The sequence below is a fragment of the Meles meles genome, chromosome 1 (genome assembly GCF_922984935.1).
Source record: "Meles meles chromosome 1, mMelMel3.1 paternal haplotype, whole genome shotgun sequence".
Lineage (NCBI taxonomy): Eukaryota > Metazoa > Chordata > Mammalia > Carnivora > Mustelidae > Meles > Meles meles.
The window spans coordinates 47,981,470-47,998,985 of record NC_060066.1 but is presented as its reverse complement, the minus strand read 5'-3'; the positions used below and the strand labels follow the sequence as shown (position 1 = coordinate 47,998,985).

At 35.3% G+C, this 17,516-nt stretch overlaps 1 protein-coding gene and 1 pseudogene across 1 annotated transcript in view; both read right to left on the bottom strand.

The window, feature by feature from the left end:
- MMP16 (matrix metallopeptidase 16) overlaps positions 1–17,516 on the bottom strand; it is a 309,254-nt gene that overhangs the window by 148,604 nt on the left and 143,134 nt on the right. The window contains exons 2-3 of the mRNA XM_046027856.1: positions 13,155–13,303; positions 2,563–2,685 (exon numbers count right to left, since the gene is read on the bottom strand). Coding sequence (XP_045883812.1) covers positions 2,563–2,685; positions 13,155–13,303 — 272 coding nt within the window. The remainder of the gene's footprint in view (positions 1–2,562; positions 2,686–13,154; positions 13,304–17,516) is intronic.
- On the bottom strand, positions 799–952 carry LOC123927986 (annotated as a pseudogene).

Below are 17,516 nucleotides of genomic sequence, written 5' to 3'. Positions count from 1 at the left end.
CAAATCAAATCCAACAATGTATAAAAATATTCACCATGACAAAGTAGCATTTACCCTAGGGATGAGAGGCTGGTTCAACTGAAAATGAATTAATGTAATTCATCACATTAAAAGGCTAAAGAAGAAAAATCATATGATCATATGAATAGGTGCAGAAAAAGTATTTCACAAAATCCAACACTTATTTAAAATAAAAACTTTCCTCAACTTGATAAACATCTAGAAAGAAGCCTATAGCTTACATCATAGTTAACGGCGAGGCACTAGATGCTTTTCTCCTAAAGACTGGGGAAAAGGCAATGATGCTTGCCTTCAACAGCTCTCCCTTATGTAATATAAGAGATGAAAAAAGAAAAGAAAAGAAAAGAAAAAGAAAAGAAAAAAGATACACACATTGGGAAGGAAAAAGAAAAACAAAACTCCTTTTTTTCAGGTGATAGGGTATGAAGTTGACGCAGAAGAAAGTGACCTTGGGTTTGGAAATGATTTTTTTTTTTTTTGATACAATACCAAAAGCACAAAAAAGGAAGACGATAATTGACAAGTTGGATTTTATAAAAATTAAAACTTCTGCTCTGCAGAAGACACTGTAAAAGAATGAGAAGACATCCACAGACTAGGAGAACTATGAGCCCTATTGTCATTATGGACTTTAGTTAGAATAAATATAGCAACAGTGGCTCAGCAATTTTAACAAATGGATCACACTAATGCAAGATCTTAATAGAAGAAACTATGAGTGTGTGTATGTGGTGAGGGGGTGTCGTATATAAGAACTCCTTGTATTATCTGCTCGGCTTTTCTGTAAACCTAAAATTGTATTACCTAAAACATAAATGTATTACTTTTTTAAAAAGTTGGCCATATTCTTTGCTTATTTCTGAAAATTATCTAGCAATAATCGCGCCTCGGATAAACCTCATTGGCTACGATACTGCGACTGCGCAAAGCTATTTCTGAAAATTATCTAAAGTTGATTCTGTTTTCTATAAAGTGGTATAAACTTACTAATGATAGTTTTATTTCTTTACAAGTCCTTATATCTTTTATTTCCTTACAACTCTAAGTAGCTAAGCAATGTTGTTGAGCAGACTTAGAGGTAGCAGATATTTTATTGTTGCTCCTGAAGGCATATTTCCAACACGTCACATTTCCTACATGGGCTTGACTTAAGACTACTTCCTCTTTGATTTCTCTTATCTGCAGAAGTACCTGAAATGTGTTGCATAAAAATTCTAGGAGCATGCTATCTGGGAGGTTTGGCATAAGAATATAAAATAACACTGAAAAGTGTTCTCAAAATAACTAAAATAAGTTCCAATGGCACAAACCAGATATATTGGTATAAAATCTATATATTGAGTTTTAAATTTTATCCTTTAGCATATGTGAAAGGTTATTTATACAAAGAATGAGAATAATAAATGTTTTTTATTCATGTACTCCGGACATCCTAGCCTTCCCCTGAGGCGTCTTGCCTCTTCCCTTGCCCTTTGGTCTAACACACGCTTTCTCTTTCTGTGGGTCTTGGCTGAAAGGCCATTTCTTCAGGAAGCCCTTCCCTGGCTTTCTAGAGTGGGTGGGATGGCCCTGTTTTACATTTCTCTTGCATCCCGTTCCTTCCTTTTCATAACAGGCATCACATTTATATGATTGTTCAACATAACCACATGACTGTAAATTCCAAGAGGACAAATGGAGTCCCCGTATTTTATTTCATTCTATATCCCTAGTGCCTAGAACTGTTTTTGTTCAAACTGAGACTCAACACACAGTTGTTCAATGAAGTAATGAATAAATAGGAACATCTCCTTTAGCGGCAACTGTCCCTCCAGGTTGGAAGACACTGGTGTCCCTTCGGCATCCTTCATGGAAGACAAAATAAGAAATAACGATCCGTCTGCATTGTTGCCAAAAAGATAGAAAGTAAAACGACTGAACTGATACTAAAGTTACTTAATAGACTCAAAGACATTTTGTTTAGATGACAATTATTTATAAACTTATTATTTGATTACTTTTAGATTATGAATCCTTACTAAAAACCATAATGGGTGCCTGGGTGGCTCAGTTGGCTTAGCGTCTGCCCCTGGCTCAGGTCACGATGCTGGGGTCCTGGGATCATGTCCCACATTGGACTCCCTGCTCAGCCTGCTTCTCCCTCTGCCCTCTACCCCCCGCATATGCTCTCTCTCTCAGGCTCTCTTCTTTTCAAATAAATAAATAAAAGCTTAAAAAGAACATAATGTGCTATAATACTCATCTCAGAGTTCCTCAGGATTTGATATTCTTTCAAGAATATTAAAAGATATAGTTTACAGATGAGACCAACTATTTAAGAAATATTTGCAAGGCCTCCAAATGGGCAATTTATTCTCTTCTCAATGGCAGTTCTCAGTTCCCTGAGAATATAATGTTAACATTATATTCTATTATTCTATATTATATTCTATAATTGCATGTTACCATGTAGTCAATGTGCATAAGATGTCAAACAAAATGTCAAAATAAATAGTGGTGAAAAAAATGGAGAGAACAGTAATTCATCATTAGTTCTTATACCTGTAAGTGATGTGTTTGTGCTGCCACTTCTGTCCTGTTAATGCATATCGCTTTCGACGAACATTAAATTTGGAGCTACCTCTTGTCTGGTCAGGTACACCACATCGAGGCTTCTTCATCCAGCTGCAAAAAGCAGTATTTTCCAGTTATTTACCAACAACCCTAATCATGAATTTCAAAAGGAAATCAATGGAGAAGTTAATCTATGGCAGTGATAATGAAAATGGGAAAACATAAAGAAGAAAGTTATCAGTTTTCTTGCAATTTGAATCTAAGCAGAAAGCAGATTTTGTCCCCAAATGATCAAGAATCACTGGTTTGGAACTCAGCTCTTTTAGATATTTTTTCTTCCTCTAATTTGTTTTGAGCTTACTGTAGAATGAGGTCCTCTTCATCTTCCAACTAGAATCTGTTTTTAATAAGATTTGAGACCTTGGGCAAGTCACTAATTCCTAGTCTCATTCATAAAATGAGACTTTTAAAAATAAAGTTTCACTAAGGACTCTTCCAGGTTTAACATTGAACAATTTAAAAAATATATTACATGGCCTTACATTTCAGGATTTGAGAGGGTATATTCTATTCTCTCTTCTAGCTTACATAGAAGTAAATTATTCAAATAACATTTGCCTTTCTCCATGTTTTTCTTCATTTCACTTTGATCACTACCCCAATTTACAAGTAACAAGCATCTGTTGAATCAGTAACTAATAATCAAATTCAATGTTTAATTTTTTTTCTGCATATGCAGTGTTAGCATCACACAAATAAGGTTTAACATAATTGTATTAGGAAAATGACATGCTGTTTTTTGATTTATTGATTTTTAATACTTATATAATTACAGTCATAGAACTTCTTTTATTCAGAGTCTCATTGGCCAAATGTAATATTTTCTATGTAGTCTTGCTTCTTATCTAAGAAGAAAGATTTTCATGATTTTGAGTAGTCCTTCTTTGGGGACTCATAAAATGGCTTTACCATTCATTAGCACATTTAATTTAACAATTACAAAGCTAGTGCAAAATCTTCATGGTGCCACATTCCTCAGAAAGTAGAAATGAGAAAAGAATCAATTTTTGCTGTATTTCATCAAATACTTTATAATTTCTATACTCTTTAAATGGAAAATAATTGACTATAGAGATGACTATCTAAAGATATCCATTTTGTGAAAATGAAAGAAATAATTTCCACGTTACATGGATAAATCAGCTAATTCGCTCTAATAAACAATAATAACTTGAGACAACAATGAAATCACGACTTTTGCTTTTTAAGAAAAATGACACTTTTACCATAAGTATTGAAAAATGTCTCTCCTTTCTTATTCTGCCTCTACACTATAGACATTGTGGTTACCAGGCTTAACAAATCCCATCCTAGTTTATAATGCATTGTGTAGTTACTTCAGAAAATCGCTTTCCCTTTATCGCTTTCCCTTTATTAAAGACTTCCAACTACTAGGAGGCTATATGGTCCTATGGAATTGAATTCTGTAGAGTTGAGAATGGAGATCTCCTATTTTTAACTATTTTTAACTAATACTCCAAGGGCATTCTTTAACCACTTCATTTGAGAGACATTTCACTACTGTAAACATTCAAGGGTAGGGGATCTATATACTCCTACTACCTTGTACAACCCCTGGAATATTAAAGATATTCAAAGAATAAGTGGATAGGGACACTTTGTATTTTTAAATGCAAAATCATTAATTTTTATTATATATTGTAAGATATAGATATAGATTAAACTAGCAAATATTACGCATTGGAGGGGTTATTATGATTTAAGTGGCTTTTACACGTGTATTCATTAATTATATTCTCAGTAAAAATTGTAATATTCCTAAGGCAGGTTTTTATGCTTATTTATCTCACCAAAAGCACTAAGAGAATAAATAATATATAGTTATTAAATATGAATAAATTTACTAAATATGAGAAGTGATTATATGTACATTTTGCTAAGAAAAATATTTAAGTTAGCACTCTGGGAAAAGAATTTTGAAATGGATCATGGGATGAAATTTGGCAAAACAGAACTACCTACTATCAGGAAAAAATGTATTGCCAATAAGGACATATTCTCTAAAATGACTTTAATAATCAATAAAATTTAAAAAGGAAGGTAAAAATTGAAAAGAAAATTAAGTTTATTAAAATAAATGTCCATTTTAAACCATGCATATGTTGGCTCTAGTAAAAATTTTTTCAGTGAAGCATTGTATATTCCAAAGAATAGGGTTTTTATGGATGAATATTAGATTCTTGTGCTGAAAGATATCTCTGCCGAATTCTTTATGTATTTCCTAGGCTTTTGCCCATTAAATATATATTTTTTTTCTTATGTTCCAACTTCTTCATTTATTTACTCATTCAGTCCTTATTCATTCATCCTGTAATATTTTTCGGCTTTTATAACATGCTAAGAGATATAAAGAAAAAGTGTGACTAAAAAGATAAACAAGGCAAGAAGCCCTTGTTGAGTTCAGTCTATACGCAAGACATGCATGATTTAAAAAACATTACTATGCAATGGCTTAAGTGCTATCATATCTCTGTGAAGATACCCTGTCATTATTTCTAATTTTACATGTAATAAAAAATTATGATTTTCCTACCCAGGTTTGTGCCAATTCCTCTGATGCTTCATTTCAGCCCGAAGTTTTAACACCCAGGTGACATTTCCACTGCTCTCTCCTCACATCTAATCTATCAGAATGTAGTCTCTTGCTTCCAAAATTTTTCCTTCCTCTCTCACTAATGGCATCCTTCTTATTCCTAAAGATAAATCTTCCAGAGCACAGATGTGTTCTCTATATGATATGGGTAGGAAAATGCTTATATAGAAAGAATCTGATTCAGGCTTACTTAGGGAGGATTCCCCCTGCCCCCCCAACTTTCCAAGATCCACTCAGGTTCCTACAGACTTAAACCTCTCTCTGCCTTCGTATGCAGTGACCTCTGTCTGGCATAACTTCCTCTTGTTTCACTCTGAGAATCCTAAACATCCTTCATTATTCAACTCACAGAGCTACATTTACCATCCCAACACAGTATGGATTATACTGCGTGTTCAGATTTGTATCTCTATCTTCTACCAGCCCAGTCAAGGCAGAGAGCCAGGAATGGGGCCCATACCCAGTGAAGTCTTCAAAAACCAAATGAAGCGAAGGAATTGAGTCTGCATGTCTTTTTTGTTCATGTTGATCTCCCTTTCTGCCCATGTTTCTGGAAGACTTTGTAACTCTTCCCAGCTGTGTGCCTTGAACAAATGCTTATTGCATGGACACTGTATAAATATTTTTATGTAAAACTAAATCATAAAGCAGATGATTTAAGTGTAAGAAATAAACATAAGAACAGGAATAATCTAATATCTATCAGTAATTTAATGCAAAGAACTCTTAATAAGGATTGGTCAAACTGAGAATACTCTATGTTAACTTTGCCAATATTTGCATCCAAATATTCTGGCATAGAGATATTAGCAGGTATTATTTATCAAATTATGCAAAAATCCCCAAAATATGATAGAAGCACATCAAGCCACTGAATATGACACACAGTATTTGAGCTAAATTGGCCGTGGGGCCTTCTATGTTACTCTAAACATTTAAATCATTCTTTAATTTCATAAGGGGTCAGGTTCTTTCTACTACAATTTTTAAAACTCTTGGTGGATAAAAATGATGATTAGTGTTTAACGACTCATCAATGAATTGAATGTCTAATACTAAAGGTAAAGTTGGTGCATTAATATTATTCAGGTAGAATCTGACACTGGGATTTCTTTCTAGTTTTCATGCACCAAGTATTAGTCATTCATATAATCTAATAAAACCCATATACACTTGTACACGAGAGTGCAAAACTCTACATGTAAAAGTAGAATTGATTGATTGTTTCACCTCAGGTTAACAACTATATCACCTGATTGAGCGCTATTTTCAAGCAGTGCTTTTGTGAAAGTACCATTGCTAAAACACACTTATTTTTCTGCATGTCAATACATAGCTCATATACAAGTGCTTCTTTACTGACTCATTTGCCAAAAATTTTAAGTTGACATTCCAAAGCAAACAAAGACATGGGAACAGGCACTGGGTTTGAGGGGGAGCTACAAGGAAGTCATTTTGTAGTTTCAAGGTGTAAATCATGGCATTACCTCAGTTTGCATAAATGTAATACTGATATTCAATACTGACTTAATTGTTTAGAACCCAGAACATTTTCAGATTAGTTGGGCACGGGGCACCTGGGTGGCTCAGTGGGTTAAGACTCTGCCTTCAGCTCAGGTCATGATCTCAGAGTCCTGGGATTGAGCCCCGCATTGGGCTCTCTGCTCAGCAGGGAGCCTGCTTCCTCCTTTCTCTCTCTCTGCCTGCCTCTCTGCCTACTTGTGATCTCTCTCTCTGTGTCAAATAAATAAATCAAATCTTAAAAAAAAATTAGTTGGGCAGATCATTAGTAACTTCTCTAACTGAATTCAGAAAGGAAAAATATCTGAAATCAATGTTTTTGAGAGGAGTAATACTGTAAAAGTTAGGAGCAGGGATCCTAGGGCCAAACTGCTAGGGCTCCCAACCCATCTCCACCTGCTTCCCAGCCCTGGGACAGTGGTCTGGCTACTATTTCTTTCTGTTTCCCCATTTCCTCATCTAGAAAATGGAAGTGATAACATTATTGAATTAATGTGTGGATTAAAGCAGTTAAATCATGTGAAACACTTAGAATAGTGCCTGGCAAATAGCAACTGCTATGATTATTAATTTATCATAGTTATTATTATTTTACAAACATCAGGAAGCAGCTGTACTAGTAGCAGAAGCAGCAGCAGTAGCAACACACTGATAATAACACGTTTTAGATCACCTTGACCTATGAGTTAACATCCCTCGTTATTCAAAACAGGGATATCCTGGTATTTTGATAATACAGATACCAACAGAGACACAATCTTCTGTTTTATATAAATAAAGCAGCTGCAAACTTCTAAACAAATTTGCAGTAATAAAAGCCACTATATATGAGTGTCGTTGGTTTCAGTAATTTTTTAATCTTTTTTATTTCTTTTCTCTCTTTTATTATTATGTTATGTTAGTCACCATATAAAACCATTACTTTTTGATGTAGTGTTCCATGATTCATTATTTGCATTTAACACCCAGTGCTCCATGCAATGCATGCCCTCAATAGCCATCACCGGGGTAGGGGGGCATCTGGGTGGTTCAGTAATTAAGCGTCTGCCTTCGGCTCAGGTCATGGTCCAGGGTCCTGGGATCAAGCCCCACACTGGGCTCCCTGCGCCACCAGAAGCCTGCTTTTCCCGCTTCTGCTCCCCCTGCTTATGTTCCCTCTCACTGTCTCTCTCTCTCTGTCAAATAAATAAAATAAAATAAATAAAATATAAAATAAATAAAATAAAATAATAAAATATCCACCACCAGGCTCATCAATCTCCTTACCCCACTCCCTTCTAAAACCCTCAGTTTGTTTCCCGGAATCCACAGTCTCTCACAGTTCATCTCCCCCTCTGATTCCCACTCCTCTTCATTTTCCCTTCCTTCTCCTAACCTCCTTCATACTATTCCTTATGTTCCACAAATAAGTGAAACCATATGATAATTGATGTTCTCTGACTCATTTCACTTAGCATAATCCCCTCCAGTTCCATCCATGTCAATGCAAAAGTTGGTGATGGCTGAGTAATATTCCATTGTGTATATGGACCACATTTTTATCCATTGGTTTCTGGAAGGGCATCTTGGCTCCTTCCACAGTTTGGCTATTGTTGACATTGCTGCTATGAACATTGGGGTGTATATGACCCTTCTTTTCACTACCTCTGTATCTTTGGGGTAAATACCCAGTAGTGCAATTGCTGGATCATAAGTCAGTAACCTTTTTTTTTTTTTTCAAGAGTTGGGTATTCAAGTCAAACATATCAGGCCTCTGATTGTATGACTGTCAAGGATGCCTTCAGGTTGAGTCCACTCGCCTGGTGCCCCCAGAGTGGGGAGGCACCACTCTGGAGTGGTAGTAAGACAGTATTAAGTAGTAAGACAGTGGTAGGAAGACAGTATTTCAATAAAATGCATACAATGGGAGTGGTGTCCCTTGGAATTGGATTGGTACCACACAGGGGCTCTGTATACATATACCTGTTTTAACCGGGGGGGGGGGGGGAACTCACGAAATTGTATCTCCTGCCTTATGGATTAGTAATGTAAGAAAATGTTCATCTGCATAATTAACAGGTTTCTATCCTCTAGACTCTTCCATGTTCTAATGGAAGGTAAGATTAATACCTACTATTTATAGTTGTCCCCAAAAGATCATTTTACAAATTTTTAAAAATGTTAACTTTTATAAATTTAAAAAATCCTTAGGTTTTATTTGTACTCAGAGAACGAAGTCCAGGAGTCGTGAAGATTTTTCTAAAGTAAATTAGCTTAGGGCTCAAAATGTAGCTAGGCTGACAGCTCACTCGGGTCCACAGTTTCTTTTTTCTAGCCACTCATGAACAACCTCCATGGACACAGCTTATTCACGAAGCTGAAACTGCAGTTAGGGTCCTTGAAAACCTGATCACAGAGAAGAGATGTAATAAGACTCCATGATCTGCAACGTGAAGAAAAAGCTCAGCTAGTGTCAGCGCTCATTTAAGCTTTCCCCTTTCACCTTCTAGAGGGGGAATGAGGCTGATTTAGCTAGCAGCCACCCTTCTGTAGTTACCAAAATAAGGACCGATCCTTCCTATAATGTTAAAGTGTTTCAAACCCATTGCTATAATCAGAAATAAAGAAAAAGAAATTTAATTACTGACGAACCTATCTTTTATACCTAGATTGAAAGAGTCTTAACTTGATAATTTAGACAAATGACTGAAACTCATGAAACACATTGAAAATTAAGGCCCAAAGCTTATGGTTCTTGATATAACTAAATAAATATTTTAATTCTCAAATTAGGAGAATTCAAATACATTGGGGTTTCATAATAATTATTTGAAAAAAGCTATACATTCTGTCTTAAATTCATTTTAATTAAGATAAATTAATAAACAGAATAACTCAGATCATCCTATATATGTGTGAATATATGCGTACATTTGCATATTTATGTGTATACACATATATGTGTATGTATATGTACATACATATATATGGAGGGAGATAAAAAAAAGTTCACCTTAAAAATGATATCTCATCAAGCATGCGTCAATGCATGATAATATAAAAGATGAATTAAAATTTTAAAATACTACCATTAATGTTGTAAAAACACATTAGCCTTATTTTCATTATTGCCTTGCTACCTTTTTCCCTCCATGCTAAATATAATCCTTTTTTCATACATAACATAAATCGCTTCACTTATTAAGGAATTTAAGTAAGCTTGCTTATAAAAATTAGCTAAGCAACCCACAATTTTGAACCATTGCAACAGATGATAATGAGCTCATTTTGAGGTAGGGGAGTAAGTATTCCTTCCTGTCTCTCCAACATCAATGCTAACTGATATGAAAGCAATATAATAAGCCATCTAAATGATGACATTTATAATGTCAATATAATGACAATAAATGACAAAATAAATTTGTCACTGTTAAATGGTTAACTTCTTCAATATAATATAGGGATCACCACAACTACATCATTACTTTTAATTACTCAAGAACTACGGACCAAATGCACCAAATGTCTATCTGACAAAGGAGGACATAATTATTTAATTTAAAAACAACTGATCTTGACAAGAGCCTGCAATTAGATATAAGTTTATAGCATCTGAAAATGATTCTTAAGCCATTTATTTTAATACTGAGGAGTAATTTTAGGTCTATAATTGTAGTCCATATTTTATGTGATAAGGTTTAGATAAAAACTCATACTTTATAATTTGGCTATGTAAAATAATAGAGTACAATTTCAGCACGGATTGTTACGACACATTCGAGATTATAAAAGCACAGACAATTGCTTAAGTAGCATGATTATGGGGATTATACTTCCAAAAATAGGACACTATTTGAGCTGAGTACCCTGCGCAACACTACCTCGGGACTGGGGATACATCAGTGGAAAAAAACAGACAGGAGGCCAATGAAGCCACAGGGTTTCTAGTCTGAGTGACAATGTGGGTGCCATAGGGGACAGAGAGAGCAGGGTCATCTAGGAAGGAAAGATGATGAAGGTTTAATGGCGCTTTAGTGGGCTCACCTAAAAATAATACTGTATGTAAAGGAAAAAACTCATTTCCAATTCAAAAAAAAAAAAAAAAAGAAAGAAAAGAAAGAAAAAAAAACTGACTTAGAACAAAGTTTGGTTAAAGAAAACCAAACAAACGGACCAAAACACTGGTTGGTTTTAAATTAAAGGTTGCCTATATAGTTGATCTTTTCTCTACAACGCTATAATTCACAGAAATGCTACTTTAACTCCTACTCACTGACACAATCATTTCTCCTGGTCTGGAATCTGAGCCACTGTGGGCAGAAAAGGACACGGGGTCTTTTTCTGGACCTCTGCATTTGACGTTGTCCTGCTGGAGAACAACTAAAAACCGTTCAGACCCTTTCCACCTAAGCAGCCTAAATAAATCCCGCACACATTCCTCTTCCATCATCTCCTGACAAAGACCTTTTTCCAGCTATCTTAAGAAATCCAACCTATCCATCTTGAGTGCTTCGGATGACCAGCAGGAGCTCTCAAAATGGAGAGGAAACACAGATGCCACCTTCTATAGAACTCCGCTTTCTGAATTTTAATATCTGGTAATAAGCAGATTCAAAGGAATTAGTTTCCCAAGCTCTCAATTTATTGTGTTTTTAAAAACTGTGTCATATGGCCCAAGAAAGTGAATCAGAAGATAACAGCTCTGCATTAGAGAGCACAAAAGCTGTTCAGAGCACTTCGTAAAATGTTGGGATTAGAAGTATGATTTAAATGGAATTCTGTACTCTACGCAGCAACAAAATGTAGGACTTGTGGGTTTTCTTATTCCCTTAATAAGCTATCTTTAAAATTAATTTATAATTGTAATTAAAATGAATTTAAAGCTCTATTTATTTAGGACACTCTTAATGGAGAATTGCAATCAATAGAGGGCAGCAGGTTCAAAATATCCAAGTTCTATTCCTAGTATTAATAACAAGTTTCTCATTCTTGCAGAACACATTATATTAATTCTTGGTTCTATTTTTCCCAGATGGTATACCAAAGTTAATATTTATCTATCTCTTAAAAATGTTAGGAGAGGTAATTATATTTATTTTGCCAAACTGCTTTAACGTTTAATCTTCAAGCCTTTTATCAAGTACTCATCCTATCTTGATGAAATAAAAATCGTATGACTAATATCATGCTGTATTAGAAGGCAAAATATAATTTTAAAATTACATATTAAATTAGTTTAATATATAAAAAGTATATATACCTGGACTAAGTAATTTCAGGTATTTAAGGTTTAAAAAGAAAAATACATGTGTCATTTCTTGAGGTCCACAACATGGTATATTAGAAAGTTCTCCAACTAAACATCAAAAGGTCTGGATCTGCAACTCCTCTGGACTTCACTTAGCCTTTGACTTTCAGTTTCTTTATTTGAAAAATTAGAGAGAAAAATGTATCCTTGTCTTGCCTACTGTGGAGGGTTGATGTATGATGATCGTATTAAATGATGAAGTAGATTTACTTCCAAGTATCAAGGACTCAATAAACACAGATGATTCTTCCCTGCACTCAGAGAATTAATCACTTCCTCCTTTGCTGTCCAAAAACAATAAGGCCGTTTCATAATGTTGCAGAACTTACAGTGTACCTGTGCTAAAATAATTTGTGATTATGTCTAGCTACACAGTTAACCTGGTTCCTCTGAAGAAGAGATTCTGTCCTCCGATCTGTATATGCCTCTTTCACAGGTGAAATGCCCAGTAATGAGTCATTGGTTGAATAAATAAATGAACAAATGATTGATGAATCAATCCATAAAATCACAAATATTATTAAAGAGTAAAAACAATCCATTTGCTAATCAAAAATTAAAAGGAGAGACTTTCAGTGAACTTCTCCTTGATTTAACTCATGTAGAGAATGACCACAAATCGGAGGCTAATCAACAGTTAAGTGACTAACACCCTTTCCCTCAAAAAGAGCTCGGATTTGTATTGTGTCCCATTGTCCTTAATATTCCGACTTCAGCCAATTTCAAGCTACTGATATCATGTCACTTATCAGGGAAGAGATGTGTCCAATATGTCCACACCAGCAGCACAAGCCAGGTCCAACGCATCACTGACGTAGCTCTTCTGCAACAGCTTCAACTGTACATTTACTCTAACTCTCATTGTTCCTTTCTCCCCTCCTATTCTGAAGAAGTGTCGCTAAAGTCAAGTGAGTAAATTTGACTCTGAAAAACCTGACATCCTAGGGGAGGAGGGTTGAGACAGGTTAAATTCCAAGGAACAGGGACAGGAGACAAATTGCTCCACTTGTGGTTGGCGGAGTTCACTTGAACTTTCTCAGGCTACTAGGTTTGGCTCAAGGACTACAGAAAGAAAAGAGTGTGGATGCCATTACTTACTCAATTGTGTTCCTGTCCACTTTTCCTGTCATGTTAATGCCGTAGAACTGCTGCATGGCAGCTAAGGCGGCCTGCATGGTCTCCGCGGAGCGCAGCACCGACATTCTGGGGTCAGTTGGTGGAAGGTAGCCGTACTTTTGTAACCAAACCTGCAATAAGGACAGTTCCTTTTAGATCAATCTCATAATTGAACAATAACTCTACAGTAATTAAGTCCGCAGTGGATCTTTAAACATTATTTCCTCTACAAGGGCATGTATTATTTAAGATTTTTTACCTCTTTTAACATCTATTCTGTAGTTTAACATAAATTTGGTTTTTGTTGTTGTGAATCTTTCTAGCACACCTACAAACACTAACTGAAAAGAAAAAAGTTAGTCATTTGTTGCAAGCTTACTATTTATAAGAATACTCAATAATGGATAAAAGAAATAAATAAAATGATCCCTGCCCTCTAGGAACTCAACTTCCCAAAATAAGGAATGATACCTTGTCAACAATAACCCCAATGAGACATCTGTGCTGGAAGGGGTAGTTAATGTGCATAAGCTGCATCTAAAATGCCACTTTCCGGAACAACTAACCAAGGACTGCAGCCATCATGAGTAACATCAACAATATAGACCATATTATTCTGTCATGACATTTTGAGTGCAAATTTCATGCAATTGATCTATTCAGTTGTAGCTAGATGCCTTCAAGGATACATAAGTGTTTCTCATGTAAAGAATAGTCTTTCATTTATTTAAGGTGACTCACTTCAATCCAAACAATGTAAGAGACCAAACTTCTCATATATAGATGAAATCAGACTATCTTGGTAAGTATGTTTGGATCTCATGATTTTTATTCTCCTCTTCCCCAGAGAAGGGAGATCTGTGTGGATAGTGAGAGAAAGAGGTCAGAGTTCAGCTCACATCCCAATCGTGATTGCAGCAACAATTCAGTCATTTAACGTCAGATTTTCAAAGTAACCTAAAACTCAGGGTATTTGGGGAAAACAAAATTTTTCAGCAGAGAGCAGATGGTTTCCAGTTCTACCGTTCTATGCATTCATTTTAAATATACAATCACATGTTCAGCTCCTACCCCATCCTTCTGTCCCTTACCTCAATTTTCCATGGGGCACTAAGATTTCTTTAAGTGCAGTGAACTGCCTGTCAAATTGAGGAAGGCCAAGTAATTCTGCCTGTCACACAGAATAGAAGCTGTGCTATTTAATGGAAGGTACTCACCAGTATGTATTTCCCTCTCCACCTGGCTCTATTCATCATACAAATGATGATCCTATGAAGTTACAGCTTTCCCCCAATACCCAATACCTCCACTACGACCTGACAACTAACAGAGAGGAGTGCTATTTTCTCAGTGAAAACAAACAGTAATTATATAAATTAAATTTCACCAAAAGAGACTGACATTAAATATACCAAAGTCTAAACATGTGAAAAAACAAGGTGGACTCTTTCGTAGTTTTTCTAAGAAAATTATGCCCACAGAAGTTCAGAACTATAAGCATAACCCTCTGAAAATAAAATAAAACATTTATTCTAAAACTATTTAAGAGATCAACAATACCTCACTGTGGGGAAGGTTTACTGTTGAAACTTCATCTAGTAAACTCATCTACCACATAGTGAAAACATGCCAAGACACTTCTCTCATCTAATCTGTAATGAATAGGGTTCCAGGGAAGACACATATATTCAGTTACCTAGTCAACAGTGCTGCCGTCTGAAATAGATTTCATTTGTTTTCTGTAGGTGTGCTAGAAAGATTCACAACAACAAAAACCAAATTTATGTTAAACTACAGAATAGATGTTAAAAGAGGTAAAAAATCTGAAGATTTCACTGGCAATGTATTATTTACTAGAAAATTCAATACCTATTGTAATGTAATTTCCCCCAAATTAGAAGATTTCATCGTGATATTTAGCAGTATACATGCACTAATATTCTGAAACTGAACTCGTTTTCCCATAACACTTTGTTTGCATGTATTTCTTACTTGTTAGAGAGCTGACTTGTTGCTAGGTTACTCATGGGTGCTCAGCTACTGGCAATCACGTCATTTATAGTGACAGCAAAGAGAAAACTGTTAATAATAAATCTTATGATTTATATACAAATAGAAAGACTATAAAATATATAAATTTTAGATGGATAGCGAAAAAAGCATGTTATAAAAATGCATATTGATTTATGCCTTACCCTTTCAAACAAATGAGTTGGAATAATAAAAAAAATTGTGATTTTTCTTCAAGTTCTCTTTTCCATTATGCCATTTACCATGAAAGTCAGTTTTTTTTAAATGACTGAGAAGTGGATAATTCTTAGTATATGTGCTGCCAAAGTGAGCACTGGATAATTCTTTTTAATTGAAAAATATCAGAAAACCTATGGGACCTACCACTTTATAGTCAAAATTTGTTTTGTCTGATAACTGTCATTGAGATTATAGGCCACCTTGTGTTTCTCTTTCTTAATATCATTGTTATTTATTAATCAAGAAATCTCTGACATCATTAAGAACTGTCCAGGAATAATTCTCAATGGAAAGCTGCAATGCATCTTTCCACCAAACAGTGGAAAATCAAGCATATCAGTGTCATATTAAGAGTATGAAACCAGCAAGCCATCAATAATATTTCTTATTAAAACAAAAACTACTGTGGACAGTCATACTCTAGGTGGCTATAAAAAACAAGTAATTATAAACATTCGGTTTATAGCAGCAATGTCTACAATAGCCAAACTATGGAAAGAACCTAGATGTCCATCAACAGATGAATGGACAAAGAAGATGTGGTATATATACACAATGGAATACTATGCAGCCATCAAAAGAAATGAAATCTTGCCATTTGTGACGACGTGGATGGAACTAGAGGGTATCATGCTTAGTGAAATAAGTCAATCAGAGAAAGACAACTATCATATGATCTCCCTGATATGAGGACATGGAGAAACAACATGGGGGGTTAGGGGGATAGGAGAAGAATAAATGAAACAAGATGGGATTGGGAGGGAGACAAACCATAAATGACTCTTAATCTCACAAAACAAACTGGGGGTTGCTGGGGGGAGGTGGGGTTGGGAGAGGGGGAGGGGGTTATGGACATTGGGGAGGGTATGTGCTATCGTGAGTGCTGTGAAGTGTGTAAACCTGGCGATTCACAGACCTGTACCCCTGGGGATAAAAATACATTATATGTTTATTTAAAAAAAAATTGGAAGGGGAGGCGAACCACAAGAGACTATGGACTCTGAAAAACAACCTGAGGGTTTTGAAGGGTCAGGGGTGGGAGGTTGGGGGAACAGGTGGTGGGTAATAGGGAGGGCACGTTTTGCATGGAGCACTGGGTGTTGTGCAAACAATGAATACTGTTACGCTGAAAAAATAAATAAATAAAAAAAAACAACAAGTAATTATACCTACAATGACCCAAAGTATTAATTTGATCCACAGAACTTCTTTACATCTATTACTCAAAATGGAAACTGCAGGGGAAAACAAATACATGCTTAAATAATCTTAAACATTGAGAGAGGATAGTCTCTTCAGTTGGTTTTTGTCTTATACTAACTACTTCTTTAAGTGTCCACACCACAGAATTCTGAGAGTCTGGTCATTTTTGATATGATAGAGAAAAGAAATCTGTACCAAATAGCCCTACATAAGATGCTAGTGCTCCTTGGAGGAGACTAAGTTGGTCACCATGGTGATGTAAAACTGACCAAATACAAGGTGGACAGGACACTCAGCATCAATGGTAGAAAATCACTATGGCCAAAATCCCTAGAGCTTTGTAAATGCTGACTCTTAGTCACCAATGAATAAAGATCAGGTATAAACAGTGTATATCAGATTCAAATCCCTGTCCATAATCATCACAGAAGTATACAAAACTTTGCTATAAGCTACCTTATTCTATGTCTATAGAATAAAACCCTTGTGTTATAGAAATAGAGTTTGGGGGGTAGCCTTGGCACCTTATCAATCTAGAATAAAGAAAAGGAAATTTTAAAAATTGAAATATGAAGACTCTTAATCTCTCAAAACAAATTGAGGGTTGCTGGGGGGTAGGGGGGTAGGGAAAGTGTGGTTGGGTTATGGACATTGGGGAGGGTATGTGCTATGGTGAGTGCTGTGAAGTGTTCAAGCCTGATGATTCACAGACCTGTACCCCTGGGGCAAATAATACATTATATGTTAATAAAAATAATTAAAAAATCAAAAATCGAATTATGACAAAAGTGACATAGAAAACCTGTCTCTTTTCTATTAAATTATAACCTTTAATATCTTATTTGATAGAAAATTAAATTAAGTATACAAAGTAATATTTGAAGGTACACC